The 18,921-nt window shown below is 58.4% G+C and overlaps 2 protein-coding genes across 4 annotated transcripts; one reads left to right on the top strand and one right to left on the bottom strand.

Moving 5' to 3' along the window:
• The first annotated feature begins 281 nt into the window (after window positions 1-281).
• Window positions 282-9,214, top strand: CREB3L3 (cAMP responsive element binding protein 3 like 3). Its single transcript, XM_087425731.1, has 10 exons — window positions 282-370; window positions 855-965; window positions 1,148-1,445; window positions 2,302-2,405; window positions 4,141-4,278; window positions 4,814-4,920; window positions 6,621-6,689; window positions 7,876-7,960; window positions 8,178-8,274; window positions 8,446-9,214. The coding sequence occupies exons 2-10, from the start codon at window positions 855-857 to the stop codon at window positions 8,757-8,759; spliced, it is 1,323 nt and encodes a 440-aa protein (XP_087281857.1). The 5' UTR covers window positions 282-370; the 3' UTR covers window positions 8,760-9,214.
• Window positions 9,215-9,909: 695 nt separating this feature from the next.
• SIRT6 (sirtuin 6) lies at window positions 9,910-18,609 on the bottom strand. 3 transcript variants are annotated; one of them, XM_087425725.1, is made up of 9 exons: window positions 18,503-18,583; window positions 17,075-17,145; window positions 16,564-16,691; window positions 15,079-15,261; window positions 13,417-13,476; window positions 11,795-11,890; window positions 11,632-11,712; window positions 10,897-11,020; window positions 9,910-10,793 (listed from the first exon to the last, which is right to left on the bottom strand). In XM_087425725.1, the coding sequence occupies exons 4-9, from the start codon at window positions 15,237-15,239 to the stop codon at window positions 10,452-10,454; spliced, it is 864 nt and encodes a 287-aa protein (XP_087281851.1). In that variant the 5' UTR covers window positions 15,240-15,261; window positions 16,564-16,691; window positions 17,075-17,145; window positions 18,503-18,583; the 3' UTR covers window positions 9,910-10,451. The 3 variants fall into 3 exon arrangements, with proteins under 3 accessions (XP_087281851.1, XP_087281852.1, XP_004441356.1); XM_087425726.1 differs by lacking the exon at window positions 18,503-18,583 and adding an exon at window positions 17,987-18,314; XM_004441299.3 differs by lacking the exon at window positions 17,075-17,145 and having other exon boundaries at window positions 18,503-18,609.
• Window positions 18,610-18,921: the final 312 nt, after the last annotated feature.

Raw genomic sequence — 18,921 nt, 5'->3', positions numbered from 1 at the left:
CAGGGGCCTCCTGGAACCGCGGTGTCCGGGAAAGTCTCGGAAAGTAGGGGAGAGGTCATGGCAGAGCAGGGGCCCCAGACTTCGGCCTTTGGTCACTGCGGCTGGAAAAGCACAAAACACCGAGATAACGGTCTCCCCTCCCCTCCCCCAGCCTGCCCTGCTGTCACTGGCCCTTCACCTTGTCCGTCTTGCCCGTCTGCCAATCAGCGCGCGGGGGCAGGCTGGGAGCTCCTGGGGACTATTTCAGCATCTTTTGGGGGTGGTGACAGCGCCAGAGAGGAGCAGGCAAGCCCGGGCGCCCCGTGGGCTGAGCCTCCAGCGCGAAGCAGAGCTGCTGGCGCCCCTGTATGGGGATTTAGCGGCTGGAAAGGTGAGGCCTGCCCGGATCCATGGGGGACGGAGGGTCTGTGCCAGGGGACGGTCCCCAACTCCCAGGGGTGGAAGGACCCCTCCCCACCCCCATTGCACAGATGGGAAGACTGAGGCCCAGAGAGAGGCTGCAATGGCCAAAATCATGTCTCCACTCCGGGGCTGTCCCTTCTCTCTGCCAGGTTGCCCCCCAGGAGGCTGGGAGGGCCAGAGAAGGCTGGTTCCAAGGCCTCTGGGGACTCGACCAGCCTGGTCCCCCCCTCGTGCATCTGTCTAGCCCTTTTTAAAGAAATCGGCTCTCAGGGCCCGGGCTTCTCGGGGTCGCCCCGCAGCACAAATGTGGAGATGGAGGCCCAGCGAGGGCGGCGGGGGGCTGAGTGGGGGTCGACCCGGAGCTGGAGGGACCACGAGGTGGGGTGCAGACGGGAGGCGGGGAGGAGGCGGGCCACGTGACCCCCATGCCTGCCTGTCCCCTCCTGGCCCAGATGGCTTCCTCCACCGGTCCGCTGGGCCCCATCGACAGCCTGGAGCTCCTGGACCTCCTGTTCGATCGGCAGGACGGTGTTCTGAGGCACGTGGAGCTGGGCGAGGACCAGGTGAGGACCCCGGGTGGCTGGCTACGCCCCAGCCAGAACTCCCCTCCGTCCTGTGCAGGCCCCTTCCCGCAGGTGATGAAACCGAGGCCCAGAGAGGGTCAGTGGCTTGCCCGGGGTCACACAGCAATCCAGAGCAAAGCACAGACCTCCTGATTCCCACCCCTCCCTCTCGGCCCCAGCAGGTCCTGCCAGCTCCGGACTCTGATGAGCTCCTCAACTCCATCCTGGCTTCTGGAGACTCGGTGGCCAGCTCCCCGCTCTGGTCTCCCGCGGCCAGCGACAGCAGCGTCTCCGAAGATCTGCCCTCCGACCCCCAGGACAGCCCTCCATGCAGTGGCCCGGCTGCCACCCACGTGGGCTGCCAGAGCGTGGAGCCTGGCAAGGGGCCCTGGCCCTCCTACCGTCTTGGACCCCCCGGCCCTGCCAGGCCCCCAGGGCCGGTGACTCAAATGCTCGGGGCCTCTGTGACCATTGACCTGGGTGAGTTCTGCGTCCCGGCTCGCTGCCCTCGCCTGGTTCCGGGCGCTGGAAGCTCACGCCCACCCTTCGAGGTGCATGCTGCCGTGGGCCCATTTTCCAGACGGTGAAACTGAGTCCCCGTGAGGTTAAGCAAGAGCCAGAGCCACAGAGCTGGGAGGCAACCCGGGCAGGCTGGCTCAGGCCCTAGGCGTCACATGGGCCACCTCGTCTTTGTACCTCCCACGCCTGGGTCATAGTCAATGCTCCAAGAAAGTGTGTGAGGTCGTGGGGTCCCGGGCCGCGGGGAACAGAAGACACCCCCAGCAAGGCATCCTTTGTCCCTTGAGCCTTGCAACAGGGTGGGAGCTTTTATTAGTCCCACTGGAGAGTTGATGAAACTGAGGTTCAGAGAGGTTTAGTTATTTACCCAAGGTCACACAGCTCCGTCCGGTCTGGGTTAGAACCAAAGGCTCTCTGACTCGGAAGTCTGTGCTCTCAAGAGCGGCTCGCCTCCAGTGTGCCAGGGGCCAGGCGGGAGGGAACTGGAGGTGAATCAGACCTGCCCCTGCCCCGAGGCAGGGATGAGACCCGGCTGGCCGCACATCTAGCCTATAATCCGGGGTGGTAGCAGCCGCTCCCTTTGGGCTGGCAGTGGGTCCCTTGACAACGTGCTGATGAATCTGGGTTCCCAGAGGGGAGACTGAGGCACCGGCCGGGGCTGTTCCCCTCCACTGGGGCCTTGGGCCGCCAAGCTGTGCCAAACGTCCCCAGCACATTGGGGCAATCCTGGGAGCCTCGCTGGAGGAGGCAGTAGAAGCTGGGAGCTCAGGGCCCCCGCCTGACGCCCTCTGTCTCTGTCCCCCTCTGCCCTGGTCAGAAATGTGGAGCCCGGGCCTGCACCCTGAGGAGCGGGCCGACTCAGGCCCGCACTACAAACTCACAGTCAAGGACCTTCTCCTCTCGGGCAGCGGCGGGGACCTGGTGAGCAGCCCCACCCCGCCCCCCGGCGCATCAGGGCTTGGAGGGCTGCCGGGGTTCACGGGGCCCCAGTACTCCCACTTCCGAGACTGGCAGACTGAGTCACAGACAGGGGCTGGGATTTGCCCAAGGTCACACCCAGGGCAAGTCAGTGAGTTCCAGTCCTGAGGTCTCTACCTCCTGGGCTGGGGCGCTTTCCACTGTAGTGAAAAAAAATAATAGCTAAGAGTTAAAAACCAAACAGCTACCATAGGCCAGACACTCTTGTAAATGCTTTAAATGTATCGTCTTTCAATTCCCAGCAGCCCTGAAGGTTGGGGCTCTTATTATCTTAATTTTACATGTAAGGAAATGGGCACAGAGAGGTTCAGTAATTCGCCATAAGCCACACAGCTGCTGCAGACTCAATCCTGGGCTGGCCCTATAGGCCTGTTGTGGCCACTGTGCACTGACCGAGGGCCATCTACCTTGTTAAGGGCTTCGAGTACCAGTAAACCAACTCGTAAACCTGACAACCCAATTAGTGCCCTCATTTTGCAGATGAGACAAAGGCCAGAGAGGTTAGGTCAAAAACCCATAGTCACACAGCAAGCAAATGGCTCAGTCAGGATTTGAACTCCAATTTGCCTGATGCCAAAAGTCCTGACAACCTCTAGGCAAGACCGGAATGCCCCTCACAACTTGAGAGATGAGCGGTGAGCTCTAGCTATGGGGTGATCTCATGGTCAAGAAGGGAACTGACTGCTCGCAGAAGTGTACCGATGAGGGAGAGAGGCTCGAGGGTCACTGCAGGTCCAGGAAGGCTTCCTGGAGGAGGCGGAACTTCAGCAGGCCTTGAAGGATGGGAAAGGAGAATGTTTTGGAAATGCCACTGGTTTTTGTAATCGTGCAGCCAGATCCCAGCCCACCACGAGGGAAAATGCGCCCCCCAGGCGGTCCCACCAGATTCCACATGGCTTCTCAGCAAAGGTGCCGTGGACAGGGATGGGGGGCGTAAGATAACCTTCCAGGATGGACATTCTCCACCTTTATTCTTGAGTCTCCCATTCTGTGGCATGACATTTCTAAGCCTTTGACATTCTGATGACAAGATTCTTTCATTTTTAATGTTCATCTTTCATAATTTAAAAAATTATTTTGAATAGGTGAATGCATCCATGCAGTCCAAGTTCCAAAGGCATGAATGAGTATATGGAGAGACCCACCCCGTCACCCCAGTTGCCCAGACACCCAGCTCCCCACACAGGTCCCAATGTCTCCTTCCAAAGAGATTCCTTCTTTTTTTGTGTTTTTAAGTTTAACATAAAAGTAGAGTACTACACATAACAGTTTTTGCCCTTTATTTTTTTTGACTTGACAGTTTATTTTAGCGATTGCTCTGTCCCATGATTTGGAGAGCCCATCCTTTTTCACAGCTGCGTAGTACTCCACTGGACAGCCGTGCCGTGCCTTATTTAACCTGTCCTCTGTTTGTTGGATATTTCCATTGCTTCCAATCCTTTGCTGTTGCAGACAGCGCTGTGATGAATGTTCAGAGCCCAGAACAGTGCCTGGCATATGGTAGCTGTTCCATACATAGCTGTCAAATGACTCTTTGTTAAACAAATTAAAAAGCTGTACATATGTCCCTTTGCACACGTGTGAGGGTATCTGTAGGGTCAATTCCTGGATGCCTCTTTCATTCCCTGGAGGCTGTCTCTCTCCTGCCCCCAACACAATTCCCCCGGTTTTCCCATAGCAACAGCATCGTCTGGCAGCTCCCTACCTCTTGCGACCTGGGACTGGACACTGCCAGGAGCTGGTGCTGACAGAGGATGAGAAGAAGCTGCTGGCCAAGGAAGGCATCACTTTGCCCACCCAGCTGCCCCTCACCAAGGTGAGTTGGCGGGACCCCTGGCTCTGGATCTCTCCCCCTTCTGCAGCTACCTGCCTGTGGGTCTCACCTTTGGGCCTCCCACACTAAAATATTAGGACATGTCTGTCACCAGAGCCAGAAAAATCATCCTCAAAGCCGTCTTCGCGGGGCTCTCTAGTGTGCCACAGTCCCCACCCAGCCTCAATGCCAACATCTGAGTTTGCCATTCCCATTGGAAGATCTAGTCTTGATACGGAAAGGGGCTGTTCCCAGAGATGGCCAGAAGGTGGTGCAGTGGCACGAGGGTACAAAGTCTGGTGGCCGGTTACTAACTGGGGTTGGGAGCGGGGAAGATCACCAGGACCCAGGACCCCCCCTAGAGACTCTGCAAGAATTTGGGGGCAGGAAAGCTGTCTTCAGGTCCTCGAGAATCTGCCCCCAGGTCCCTGGGTCTCAGGTGGCTCACACGGGAAGAGAACGGGGTGAAGTTGTGGGGTCCAGACAGCAGAGCGGACCCTCTCTCCTGACTCAGCCTCCCCACCATGTCCCTCGGCAGTATGAGGAGCGGGTGCTGAAAAAAATCCGCCGAAAAATCCGGAACAAACAGTCGGCCCAAGAAAGCCGGAAAAAGAAGAAGGAATATATTGATGGTCTGGAAACTCGGTGAGGCTGGCGCCCTGGACTCCACACTCGGGGGGAGGGGCAGATCTGAGGCCAGAAAGAGGGGTGCAGTGTGGCTGAGGTCACACTGAGGTCCTCTCTTGGGACAGACCATTTTCCATGTGAATTACAAGGATGGAAGGATGCCCAGAGATGGTCCAGGGTGAGGGCTTCAGGGTCTCTTTATCCCTTAGATGTGGTGCCAAGAAAGGAGGTCTTACCCATCTTATTCTGGCTCTCTTCTTGAAGATGGGCCACTTACATCCCTTGTCTGAGCATCACTGGTCCTCAGAGCTATCGTGGCTTCCTTGGGTCAGGGGGAGAAGAACGGAGGAGGCTCATTCTTGGCAGAACTTCCTCATCTTACAAACCGTGCACCCCAATTTCCTCCAATCACCTCTCTCTTAACCCATTTAGGATACAGAGGGGACAGTCTCCTCTTTCTTCTTTAATAACAACGAAGCTCACTTTTTAGACCAAGAGTGACTTCATGGCACGTGACAGGTCTACTTGGGTGTTCTATTTCTTCCCAAGTCAGTTTTCGGATGTCACCTTTTTCTGGGAAGTTGTCCATTTCAAATGTACTGACATAAAATGGTCCATCATTCTCTCCTATTATTTTTTAAGCTCTGCACTCTCTATAGTTATGCCCTTTTTATAGCAACTCATGTCGCTCATTTGTGCCTTCTCTTTCTGTTTTATTTTCTTGATCAATCTTGCCAGAGGTTTGTCTATTTTATTATTCTTTTCAAAGAATGGGTTTCTGGCTTTTCCTCTCACCCAATTGTATTTTTGTTTTCTAGTTCTTTCGTTTCTGTCGTTAGCTTTCCCTGATGTTTTATTTTGGAGGGAGTTTATTCTGTTGGGGTTTGTTTGTTTGTTTGTTTTTGCTAATTTTAAAATGTGTGTGTTTTCAGCTTGTTGAGCTGTACTGTATTAAGGCTATTAATTTTCCTCTCAGAACTGCTTTAGCTGCATCTCACACATTTTGATTTGTACCATTGTCATTACCATGTGGTCCCTGGGTCATCCCTCATTTACACTGAGGATTCTTCTTTATCCCATGAGTTATTTAGAAGGATGGTCTTTCCGTGGGGGAGTTTATTCTCTTGCTTGATTGTGAGAGGAGGACCAGCATATCCTTATGCTGTGATTTGAGCATTTCAGCTCCACATCTGAGTGGTCTGGGCCAAGACCACATTTGCAGATGGGAAAGATGGGGCCCCCAGCCTGGACCCCAGAACCCTAAATGGAGTGATCACCATGGTCTTGTTCCTCAAGTGCACTCTGTGAAGCCCCTCATCAACTTTACTTCACGTCCTTCTCCCAGCCACTCTGGGAACTAGGTCATTGTAACCCCATTTTACAGATGAGGGGACTGAGGTTAGAGAGCAGAGTGGCACAAGGTCATGGGGAGGGTAAGGACCGTAACTTGGGTCTTCTGGAAGCATCACCGCCTGAGTTTGGTGTTCCATTCCCTCCTGGGGGCTCAGACTGGAATGAAGTGCCTCCCATGCCAATGCAGAGATGGGACCTAGGAGCCGGGCAGACCTGGGTTCAAATCCTGGCCCTGTCACAGACTTATCCAGGTCACTTTCCCCTCTCTGACCTTGGCTTTCCCTCCTGTAAAGTGGGGCCTCATAGGGAGATGTCTGTTGGGCCCGTTGCTGACAGGCATATTCTGAATGACACTGTCCCTGCAGGATGTCAGCCTGCACCGCCCAGAACCAAGAGCTTCAGAGGAAGGTCTTGCATCTCGAGAAGCAGAACCTGTGAGTCTCAGTCCAGCGGGGGCAGAGGACAGGGGGAACTGGCTTCTAGAGTCTTGCAGGAGAGGTGGACACCGGCAGGAGTGAGGGACAGCCTCTGTGATGGCAGGCAGAGCAGGGGGGTAAGGGCTCCACCTAGAAAGGGGGCGGGCTGCATAGAGGAGGGGATTTAGACTTGGGGCCTTGAAGGATGTATAGGAGTTCACTAAGGGGAAGTTGCTCTGGTGGAGGAAATGGCATAAGAACGGCCAGAGGCTAGGAGCACAGTGTGTTGAGGAACTGCAGGTGATTCCATCTAAGGGCTGCATCCATTTGGTCGACATCTATTTAGCATCTGCTCTGCTCCAGGCATAGTTCTGGATACTGGGACCACAAAAGTGAGCAAAACAAAGTCCCTCCACTTGGAGAACTCATGGTCTAGTGGTTGAGGTACTCAAGACAGACAAAAATATATAAAAGATCGTCCAAATAGTGATAGCCACTGGGAAGAAAAGTGAAGCAGGATGAAGGCATACACTGGGATGGGGGGCTATTTTAGGGAGATCAGATAAGGCGACATTTGACACGGGAACTGATGGATGAGAAAGAACCAGCTACAAAAAGAGCTGGGAGAACAGGTCTTGGTACAGAGGGAACGGCCAGTGCAAAGGCCCTGGGGCAGGAATGCTTGTGTGTCAGAGGAACAGCAAGGAGGAGGCCTGTGTGGCTGGAGCAGAGGGAGCAAGGCAGAGAGAGCGAGGAGGGGAGGGCAGGGAGGGGACGGGGCAGGTCGTTCAGGGTCTGGTGGGCAGCGGGGAGCACTTGGGCTTTTCCCTTGAGGGAGGGGGGAGCCCTGGGAGGGTTGGGAGAAGCCAACTCACATTTGGAAAGTGCCCTCTGGCTACTGCATGGAGCGTGAACGCTAGGGGGGCAGGAGAGGCCTGGGGGGACCAGAAAGGAATCTGGGGCTGGTGTCTGGGTGAGTGAGGGTGGCAGCCTGGATGGGGGAGGAGGGGTGGCAGAGAAGTGGGTGGGATGCTCAATGGAGATTTATTGCAGCAGAGGGAGGGTCTGGGACTCTTAAGAGCAGCAGGGCCTTGAGAGATGGACAGAACTCAGACATCAGCCAGGCTGGGGGACCCGGGAGACGGATGGGGAGTCAGACCAAGGTCCCGTAGGGCTCAGCCGAGGCCTGCCTGTCTCCACTAAGGTCCCTCCTGGAGCAGCTGAAGAGACTCCAGGCCATTGTGGTCCAGTCCACCAGCAAGTCAGCCCAGACGGGCACCTGCATAGCCGTGAGTCCTGTCCCCCAGCTCCCCTGGCCCCCGGGATAAAGGGGTCCTCAGCCTTGGCAGAGGGGCCTGTGGGGGGAGGTGAGTGTGCATAGCTGTGCGGCCCCGAGCCCCAGCTCAGGCATTGTCCAGTCTTCTGGGCCTCAGTTTCCCGCCTGTGGGAGGAGCTTGCTCACAGGAGCGGGGGAGGGATGGGGTGACCGCACCCCTGTCTCACCAGGTCCTGCTGCTCTCCTTTGCCCTCATCGTCCTCCCCTCCATCAGCCCTTTCACCTCCAACAAGGCCGAGAGCCCCGGAGACTTCGCACCTGTGCGAGGTAGGTGGGCCGGGGTCGCTCCGCCCTCAAAACCGTGGGCTGCACCGTGGGCACAGTCCCCTTTGCTCCCCAAGCCCCCAGTGTGAGCCTCTCAGGGAGGGAGAGGGGCTAAGGAAGGGAGGGACACCAGCACCCACCCCGACCCTCGTGACTTCTCCGCCCCTTGCTCAGTTTTCTCCAGAACTTTGCACAACGACGCTGCCTCCCGCGTGGCCCCTGACACCACGCCCAGCTCTGAGGCCCCAGGCCCCTGGCCCCAGACTGGTGCACCCCAAGAAGGGTCTCCAGGCGGCCCTGGGTCAGACTGGCAATCGCAGAACATGCTGGCTCTGGATAACTCGACGGAGAAGTTGGACAACTTGACCCTGGTCTCAGGCAACTCCTCGGAGGAGCTGAGTCGGGCGACCCTGCTGGACTGGGCCTCGCCCGAGCCAGCGTTCAGCCCGGGGCGCGCGGGGCTGGAGGCTGCCGGGCAGGAGCTGTGAGCACCGCCCGGACGTGCCGCCAGGCCCCTCTGCTCAGGGGCCCTGCAGTGGACAGCGGCAGGCACGGGGATCGGAGGTGAGGCAGAGACCCCGATGACGATGCATCAGCTCACAGCTACACACCCAGGGACCCAGACACACGCAGAAACACGCTCAGACATGGGGCAAGCATGGGCCACAAAGCCTGAGAAATACACACAGACCCAGGCGCACAAGGAAACAGGCAGACACGTGCAGACTGACCCACAGACCCAGACGGACAGACACGCACCAGGTCTCAGCAACTCCGCCGCCCGGCGCTCCCCCCTGCCCGCGTCACACAGGGAGGAGGAAGGGGCCGAGACCACGGGGACCTTGGCCCCGGAGCCCTGGCCGAGCTCTGAACTTCAGGCGGCCACCGCCCAGTCACCCTTCCCCTCTTTCTAAGACAGCCGTGATCCCTAATAAAGTATTTTGACAGAACACGGCTGGCGCGGAGGCGGAGTGGGTGGAGGGTGAATTAGAGTCTGGGGCTCCCCAGTCACCAGAAGGAGGGGCTGGGCCAGCCCGGGGTGGGAGTGAGCCGGGGCCCCTCCGGACCCCCGGGCTGGAGAGGCGGCCGCGAGGCGCCAGGCGCGTCTTCAGCACCCTGGAGAGCGGCGGCATTCGGAGCGCAGGGCGCGCCTGGAGCGCAAGGCCCTGGGGGCTCTGGGGCCCTTCAAGAGCACCCGCGGAGGGGCTGGGGCAGCTGCCTTCCCGGGGGCTGGGCGGCCCACCCTGCTCGTTTTCTGGATGAGGAGACTGAGGCGTCGGAAGTGAAGGGACCCGCCCATGGTCACAGCTGAGGAGGGATGGCACCCAACTGCGCCTGCGCCGAGCTCTTCACGCGTCACCCCACCCTGCCCGCTTTGCGAGGGGACCGGTGTCTGCAATCGCGACCAAAAGACCCGGCCTCTCTCCTCGAGCCTAGTAGCAGACGACAAATATTTAAAAATCAGGCAAATAAGTATATCATTACAAATTGAGGACTCCAAGAATGCCAGCTGCTGGTATTGCCCCCACCTTCGCCCCCCGGCTTGGGTTGCACGGAAGCCCAAGGGCGACGGGACCACGCACTCCTGGCCCCGGGGACTAGGATCTGGCGCAAGGTTGTGGACGTTAAAGACTCAGATGCAAGAAGTTCTGCTTTTATTGCATTGAAGACTTTTCTGGAAGCCTGGAGGAAGTCAGGTGGACCCACCTTTTTCTCCCTCCAGCCCCAAAGGCAGTGCAAGCCTCTATTGTCTGTCCCACCACTTAAGTCTGGCTCTGAAAAGGTGGCTGCGTCTCCCTTCCCTCCTGGAGAGGCTGTGAAGGTGGTTTTGGGGAGGCAGGGTTCGGGGAGTGTGAGGGCCCAGGAGGCAGAGAGAGTTAATGCTGGTTCGGCTGGAAACCAGGGAGGGCCCGGCCACACCTCCCAGAACATCCTGAGTCAGGGCTGCGGCGTGGGGGAGGAGCAGGTGCTGGGGTGTCAGCTCCAAGGTCGGGATCCAGGCCCCTCCCAGAGGCCCCTGGAGCTAAAGGGAGGTTCAAATCTGCCCCGGGGCCTGGAGCCCCGCTCTCAGCGCCCTGAGGTCTCCTCACGAAGGGCAGAGACAGGTAACAAAGTGAGACGGGTAAGAAAAAAAGAATCCACGGTTTCTACAAAAACCCCACCCTCCCCGGGCCCCCTGGTCAGCTGGGAACCGCCTCGGCCTTCATCCTTTTGGGGGGCCTGCAGGGGGCGGGACTGTTCAGCCCCTCCCTTTTGGGGCTGGCGGGCCCGGAGCTGTGGAGCTGGGCGGGGGGCTCGGCTGTGCGCTCCCGCTTGGGGCTGGCGGGCGCAGGGCCGTTGTGCTGGGCGGGGGGCTCCTCTTTGGGCTCGAGCTGGGGGGCGGGCGGCCGGGGCAGCGGCGGCAGCGCCCTGTCCAGCACGCGGGGCCCGTCCCAGGCGGGGATCTCCAGGCCCAAGTGCTTCATGAGCCGCGTCATGACCTCGTCTACGTAGCCGTGGATGCGCAGGTCGGCGTGGCGGTCCTGCGGGGGTGGGGATGGGGATGGGGGCGGGTCAGGCGGAGGCAGAGGGCTCCTGGGGGCCTGGGGGCTGGAGGGGATGTCGGGGGTGGGCTCGGGCACGCACGTGCTTGGTGGGCTGAAGGTTGACGATAACCAGCCGGCCCCCGCGGCGCTTGGTGGCGAGCGGCAGGTTCCCGCTGGGCCGGATTTGCAGGGAGGTGCCCAGCGTGATGGACAGGTCCGCGCTCCTGGGGCCGGGAGGCGGGGTCAGTCTGAGCCCCTCCCCAAGGGGCTCTGCAGCCCCCCTCCTGCCCCACGAGGCTGGGGGGAGGGGGCTGAGCGGCCGTGGGAGGCCGGCTCACCCCGCACTCATCTCTGCTCTGAAGGCCCGTCCACACCAGCTCCCAGCCGCCCTGAATCCTGCCCCGACCTGAGCCACCTCCCCACCCTGTTGGAGAAGCAGTTGTTGATGTGGGCGGGACCTTTCACCCTTGGACTCCTGGGTTCAAATCCCTGCTCAGGCTCAGTCACTTCTGGGCTCGGTAGCACTCGACAGAGGGATCACCTTGCTAAAGCCTCAGTTTCCTCGACTGTAAAATGGGCCCAGGTCAGCACCCACTTTGGGCCGTGGTGAGGATGGTGTGTGTGAAGCCCCTCGCCCAGGGCCAGGCATGTGTGAGGGCTCAGTACATAGGAGCTGCTGTTAGTACCAAAAAGTGAGGCCCAGAGAGGGTCACCTCCTCCAGGAAGTCCCCTCTGACTCCACTTCTGAGCTGGAGCCCCTGCCCTGGGCTGGAGCTGGCTGTGTTTCTGCCCCTCCTCCCGCCCGCCCCACCCTGGGCTCATCTGGGGCTCAGACCTGCTGGCCTCGTCGGCGAGAGTGAGGTCCCGGTCGGGCAGAGCATCCTCCCAGTCTAGGATGGTGTCTCTCAGCTCCCCCCTGTGATGGTGAGGGCAGGGGGCAGTCAGCATGGAGACCCGCCGCCTCCCCGGGGTCCAGGGCGTGGGGAGGGGTCACTCACCTGCAGGCCCGCAGCCCCCTGGCCTTGGCCATGGTGCAAAGCCGGCCCGTGGCCTTGAGGCCCATGCTGCCCACCACGGTGTCCCGGACGTACTGCCTGTGTCAGGGGAGGAGCGGGGCCGGGTCAGCCTGCCCCCGGGGAGCCCACCCTGCAGCCCCACCTGGGCGGCTCTTGTTCTTTTGGGGAGCACTTCTCCTAGAGAAGTGGGGGCCACGGGACCAGAATCTAAACACCAGGAAAGATCTGACGAACCCAGAAAGCCCGGCTGCTTCGTCATGTCCACAGCGCGGGAGACAGAGAAAGGTGGGGAACTGCTCCCAATCAAGGAGATTAAAGAGATGTGACAATGACATGCAAAGCGCGACCCCAGACCAGGAAAGAAACAGCGACCGTGGGAGCACTGGGGCACTTGGGGACTGAATCATCGTGTTACATCCTTTATATTTCCCCACTTGAATAACTGCACGGTGGCTGTGGAGAAGATGGTAGCTCGTGGGAGATAAACGTCTTGAGGGTTTCGGGGTAAAGGATGAGGAAGTCAGCCCCTTGAAGAGCACAGCAAATACTAATAACACAAAGAGGGAAGGAAAACAAATTGTGGCAAAATAGTAACATTGGTGAATCTAGGTCAGGGTCAGCAAATGATAGCCCTGAGGATCAAATCCGGCCCTCTGCTTCCTGTTTTTATACATAAAGTTTTATTGGCACACGGCCCACTCCTTTATGTGCTGTCTATGCGGCTTTTGCCCACAAGGGCAGTGCTGATAGTCATGACACAGTCTGGAAATATTTAGCATCTGGTCCTTTGTTTGTTGACTCTGGTCTAGGTGAAGTATGAGTTCACTGTGTGATTCTTGTGAATGTTCCATACGTTTGAAATTTTTCAAAATAAATTTGGCACCTGTGAGGCCGCTCACCCAGCAAGAGGACAGACCGAGAGCCCACCTGCCCCAGGAAGGGTTCCGGCTCGGCCTTCCCAGAGCCAGGGTCACACCCTGTTATGGGTTGAACTGCATTCCCCAAAAAGAGATGTCGGAGTCCTAACCCCCAGTCCTTGGGAATATTGCCCTATTTGGAAAGAGGGTGGTTGCAGACGTAATGAGTTAAGATGAGGTCACACAGGAGTGGGGTGGCCCTGATCCAGTGTGACTGGTGTCCTTATGAGAGACACACAGAGGAGGTGACATGTGAGGACGAGGCAGAGGTCGGAGTGATGCGTCTACAGCCAAGGAAACCAAGGATTGTGGGAAAACACCAGAAGCTGGGAGAGCAAGGAAGGATCCTCCCCTGCAGTTCCGGAGGGAGCACGGCCCCGCCCACACCTTGATTTTGGACTTCCAGCTTCCAGAACTGTGAGACCACACATTTCTGTCGTTTTAAGTTACTTGGTGTGTGGTAGTTGGTTACAGCGGCCACAGGAACCGAATACACCCCCCAGGAGGAAGATGTGCCCCCAGTCCCACCCCAGGGGGGGGTCTACCCCAGTCCTGCCCTGCACCCTGGGTCTCTGGGAACATCTGATTCAACTCACGAGGCCCTTTTGCAGAGCCCAACCTGGGAAGTGACACAAAAGGGGCGCCCGTGTCGCCCCCGCCCTTTGCCCACCCTCACGTGGCACTCACGTCTTACACTTCACACATTCTTCTACAAACATGTTCCCATGCAGCTCCGCCAGCTTGTCCCTGCGGGAGGAGAAGGAAGAGGCGTGTGGGGGGGGCAGGCTCCCCAGATCCTGAGGCTTCAGGCCTGGCGCCAAGCCCTCCTCCTCCAGGAAGCCTTCCCTGACCCCTCATCCACAGGATCCATGGACTCCCTCCTTCTGCGTGCTGTGCAACCCTGGGCTGGTGGCCCAACCTCTCTGAGCCAGAGGAATCATTATCTTTTGCAGCTCACTCCACCTTCGCACATGAGCAGCCTATTCTGTTCACAAAATCCATCCACAAGTGTGTCAGAACCTCTGTCGCCAGGTCCGAAGGACAGGAATTCTAATTCCCAGTTTGCAAAGGAAGAAACTGAGGCGATGGGTGGCCCTGGAGCGTGGACTTTGGAAGCAGAGGAGCGTGGGACCAACTGCCAGCTCTGTCGCTTCCCAGCTGTGTGACCTTGGGCAGGTCACTTAACCTCTCTGTGCCTCAGTCCCCATCTGTGAAATGGGACAACACTGTCCAACTCTTGGGATGTTTGAGGGAATGATGATCAGGCCTGGAAGGCTCCTCCCCACGGCTCCCTGTCACCTCTTTCATGTCACAGCCTCCTTGACCTCTCTGTTAAAAGCCACAGCTCCCCACCCCACCCCCCTGCCGTATTTTTCTCCCTGGCAGTGATCCCTGCCTGACATAGGACTGAATTTACTTATTTATCTTGTTTTCTGCCTGTTTCCTCCTCACTAGAGGGAAAGCCCAGGAGGGCAGGACTTCCTGTTTGTCTGGGGAACTCTGTGTCCCTGCCTAGGACAGCGTATGGCGGGCGACAGGCGCTGAGTAAACAGTTGTGGGGTGTGACCCGTTTTGCTCCTGTCTGCACCCGGTCGGTGCTGGGGGGCTGGGGCCTCCTCTCCCAGCACACACTTTCATTCTAGAAACGTCTACAGGAGCCATGAGGGCTAGGTCTGCAGCCATCTGTCTAGTTAATTACTCCCAGGGGAAGGATGAGACGCCCAGCGGTTATGGCCCGGGCCAGGGCCCCAGGGTACCCCCAGCCAGGGAGGCTGGACTGTTAATTTCCTAGGTATTTACCTGTCGAAATGGATGAAGCCCCGGAACTTGGTGACACCTCTAGGTCACAAAAGCTACCTGACTCGGGGAGAAATGTTACTTCCATGCCAAGGGGCTGGACTTAGGACGCAGGCCCATTTCAAAAGAGCAGGGGACAGCGGCGTCATCCTCCTTTCTAAGCAGAGAGAAGGCCTCTCCCTCGTCCCTCGCCTGTGGGGTGTCCGTCCACTTGTATAAACAACCGGCCTGCCTCCCACCCGTCACCCAAGACCCAGGCCAAGTGGGGCGGAGAAGCGTTCCAGGAATCGGTCTTTCCGCCTGAATACCATGTTCGCACTCAGTATAAAAGCAATCAGGAGGAATGTTAAAACCCGGCGGCACATTCTAGACCCTGGCCACCGTCCTCCCCGCCCCCATCTCCTCTCCGCTCCACCGCAAGGGAGATCTTACAGCCGCCGCTGGCTGGGCTGTGACGCTGAGCGCCCAGGGCTCCGAGACCTCCACGCTCTGGGCAGACGGAGGTCCGGGGGGCTCAGGGCTCAGAGGGCGCGGCTGGAAGCCGGGTGTTACCTGGGGAAGCCGGAGCGCACGTGCAGCCCGTCCACGTTCTGGCTGACCAGGAAGCGGAGGAGGCCCACCCGCTCCAGCCGCACCAGCGCCATGTGGGTCTGCGTGGGCCGCGCGCTCTCGAAGGTGGTGTCGAACGTGGGGGCCAGGCCCCGCTCCTCCATCGTCCAGACGCCGTGGGGACCCCTGAAGGCGGCCGGTGGGAAAGATGCAGAGAGAGTTTAGGGGTCAGGCAGAGGGGCACAGAAGAAAGACAGAGAATTGGAGACAGAGAGAGAGAAAGACAGGGAGAGAGCGAGACAGACGGGGGAGAGAGAGAGATTGAGGGAGGGAGAACATGCTACACAAGACCAAAATTAATTACTTAATTTGACCATCACTTACTGCGGCTGCATTGAGCCTGGCCTTGCGCTGGGTGATGCTGGGGCCCTAGTGGACCCAGGCCCTGCCCTCGATCTTGTGGGGGGAAACACAGGCAGACAAAGACCCTCCAGCCTGTGGGGCTGGGGTGAGGGCTCTGCGTGGGGAGTGTGGGAAGGCTTCCTGGAGGAGGCCGAGCTGTCTCTTGAATTGTGCGAGGGAGGGGCGGGGTAGTTCAGACGCAAGGGGTGAGCAGAGGCCTGGGGGGCGGGCGACAGCCTGTGAGTTTGGGGAAATGCAAGTTTGGGGAAATCCAGGTCTGGGTCGCTTAAGGCTTCCATTGCCAGCCCGAAGTGCTTGGAGCTCTCCTATGTGGCAATGGGGAGCCGTGGCGGGTTATGGAAGAGGGGGGTGAGATTCACACCTTAGAATTCTAACAATCCTCCACGAACGAGGAATCTGCTCTCCTGCTGCGATGGTCTGGGCTGGGGGCCCGAGGGGCCTTGGAAGAGAGTACAAATGCAACAGGCCTGCATTATGAGACAGGGTTGCAAACTCAGCCCCTACAGGGGCCGCGCAGGGGCCAGCAGTTTGAGACTCCTGCTTTTCAGCAACAAGACCCTTATCTGACACAGGCTGCTGAAGCAGAGTGGGGTTTAGACATTACCTAGTCTCACGTCCTCATTTACAGGTGAGGAAACTGAGGTCCAGACAGTTAAGCCACTTGCCAGACCCCAGGTCTGACAGAAAAATATTTGCAAGTGAGTGTGGAGCTCACTGTCCCTGATGTCGATTTTCCCCATCTTCGAGGGTAATAAACCCTCAATATTTACCCATGCACAGTGAGCCTAGAAGAAAGACTACATTTCCCAGCACCCCTTGCAACTAGGTATGGTCAGGTGACCAAGTTCCAGCCAATGGGTGTGCATGGAATGTTGGGTGTGACTTAAAGGGACATGTCTGAAAGAGAGGGGTCTTTCCCATCCCCAACTTCCCAGGGGGCTCACTCAGGACTCAGACAGGGGGAGGCAGCAGGGTGGGTTCCAATGCCCAGGGATCTGTAGCTCACAGGGGAGCCCTTGGCTGTGCAGCGGGCCCTGCCTCGACTTCCCCTCCATGCCCACAGACCTGAAGTCGGGGATACCAGAGGCGGTGCTGATGCCCGCGCCCGTGTGGAACACCACATTGGAGGACTGCCAGACCAGCTTCGCCAGCTCCCACACCTTCCGCTCCAGCTCCTCAGGGGGGTCGAAGATCTGCCGTCGGGGAGAGCAGAAGGGAGGGGTCCAAAAGTGTTCCATGGTGGCAGGACCCCTTGCCACAGACTGAGCTGCCCCTGCCTTGCCCAGGGGGAGGAGAATGGATCCGAAAAGGCAGCTTGACATGTGTCCCTCCTCTGCCCACAGCCGTCCAGGGCTCCCACCTCCCTCGGGGGAGAAGCCCACGTCCTCCCCGCAGCCCCCAGGCCCTGCACGACCTATCCTCCCCCCTCCTCTCTCACTCTGCTCCAGCCACACGGGCCTCCTCACTGTTCCTCCAACACGCCAGGCATGGTCCTGCCCCAGGGCCTTTGCATGGGCTGTTCCCTCTGCCCAGAACCCTCTTTCCCCTCAGATACCCACTAGACTCCCTCCCTCACCTTCTTTAGGTCTTGGCTCAAAAGTCATCTCATTTGCACAGCCATGTTCATAGCAGCATTATTCATAATAGCTAAAATGTGGAAGCAAACTAAGTGTCCATCGACAGATGAATGGATAAACTCAATGGGGTCCATCCACACACTGGAATATTACTCAGCCTTGAAAAGGAAGGAGATTCTCACACCTGCTCCAACATGGGTGGACCCTGAGGACATGACACTCAGTGACATGAGCCAGACACAGAAGGACAGACACTGTGTGATCCCTTCACAGGAGGTCCCTAGAGGAGTCACATCCACAGAGACAGAAAGTAGATGGTGGGGCCAGGGGCTGGGGGAGGGGAGCGGGAGTCAGTGTTTCATGGGACAGAGTTTCAGTGTGGGAAGACGGAAGGTTCTGGAGACGGACGGGGGGGATGGTTGTACAACAATATGAATGTGCTTCATGCCACTGAAATGGACACTTAAAAATGGTGAAGATGGTAAATTTCATGTTATGTGTATTTTACCACAATAAAAAAAATTGGGGAAAAAAAAGTCAACTCCATGATGCCTCCCAGACCACCTGGTTTCCATGCAGCAAGCCCTCTCCTCCTCACTCCCAGCTTTACTTCCCACCCTCTGACTTCCGATATTTCCTTGTTCCTTGTGGGTCTCCCTGCTAGAATGAGGGGTTTCTGTCTGTCTTGTTCCCTGCTGTGGCCCCAGGGCCTAGACAGTGCACGGTGCACAGTCGGTGCTCAATAAATGTTTGTGGAATAAAGTGAATAAGAGGCAGGAGAGAAGAGTGGGGCTTCAGGAGGGATTCGCACCGTCTGAGAGCTCATTCAATGTCTGACTGGGAATGAACGGACCAGCCTTTATGGGACGGGGGCATCTTCCCCCCAGTTTACAGAAGGGGAAGTGACTCACCCGAGGTCTCAGTGTATGGAAGGGACTTCCTCTGGGAGTGGCTGGAGGGGTCTTTCTGACTTACATCCTCCAGGTCCCTCCCCAGCTCAAAACCCTTTCCCATCACCCTCGGGACAGGGTCATCTCCCCAGCCTGGCATTTGAGGCCCGTCCTGGCCTGGCTCTGGAAACCTCTCTGGTGTAATCTTTTCTCCAAAATGTGTTTATTCCCACCTCCCTGCCTCTGCCCTCTGCAGTGCCTTCCGCCCGCAGCTACGGCCCCTGCTCCCCCATCAGAACTTCAGGACTTCCCCTACGCGGGTCTTTCCCTCTGTCCCAGCCCGGGCCACCCGGAGCTGGGCGTGTCCGCGGCCCCGGGCGCGCAGGGGGCGTCACTTCCCGCCCCCTCCTCACTGGGAAGTCCCTCCCATAGTCTAGCCTCAGTGCCTCCTGATATTCCCACAATGCCCCGCTGCCGCCCGGCCCCGCCCAGCCCGCGGCCCTGGGGGCGGCCTTCCGGACCCCCCGCCGCGCTCACCTCGGGAAGGCCGCACTTGCCCTTGTCCGCGTAAGGCGACAGCCCCGCCGCGTAATTCACCGACATCCTTGCCGCCCCAACGGGAACAATAAAGTTTCCCTTGTTGAGGCCGCTTCCGCCGGAAACGGGGCGGGACGGGGAGGAGAGAGGGGGAGCCGCATTCCCGTCCTACGTGCCCGGCCTCTCCCTCCAGGGCGCATGCGCGTCGCAATGACGCCGCAGGCGCCATCTTAACTGCTGGCAAAAGAAGCTTGCCTCCTTATCTGCGCTTGCAGAGGGCGGGAAACTGGGGCGGCCGCCCAAGTGGGAGTTCTCTGATCACCTCTAAGATGAGGGGCACGGCAATCGGTGCCCCCGATCCCTTGTTTTACAAATGGGTAACTGATGCCCCCCTCCTGCCTCTTCTTGAGGACAGAGCC

The sequence above is a fragment of the Ceratotherium simum genome, chromosome 39 (genome assembly GCF_057802395.1).
Source record: "Ceratotherium simum simum isolate JZ-2026a chromosome 39, ASM5780239v1, whole genome shotgun sequence".
Taxonomy (NCBI): domain Eukaryota; kingdom Metazoa; phylum Chordata; class Mammalia; order Perissodactyla; family Rhinocerotidae; genus Ceratotherium; species Ceratotherium simum.
Note: the sequence above shows the minus strand (reverse complement) of the source record. Positions and strands in the feature narration are given on the sequence as shown.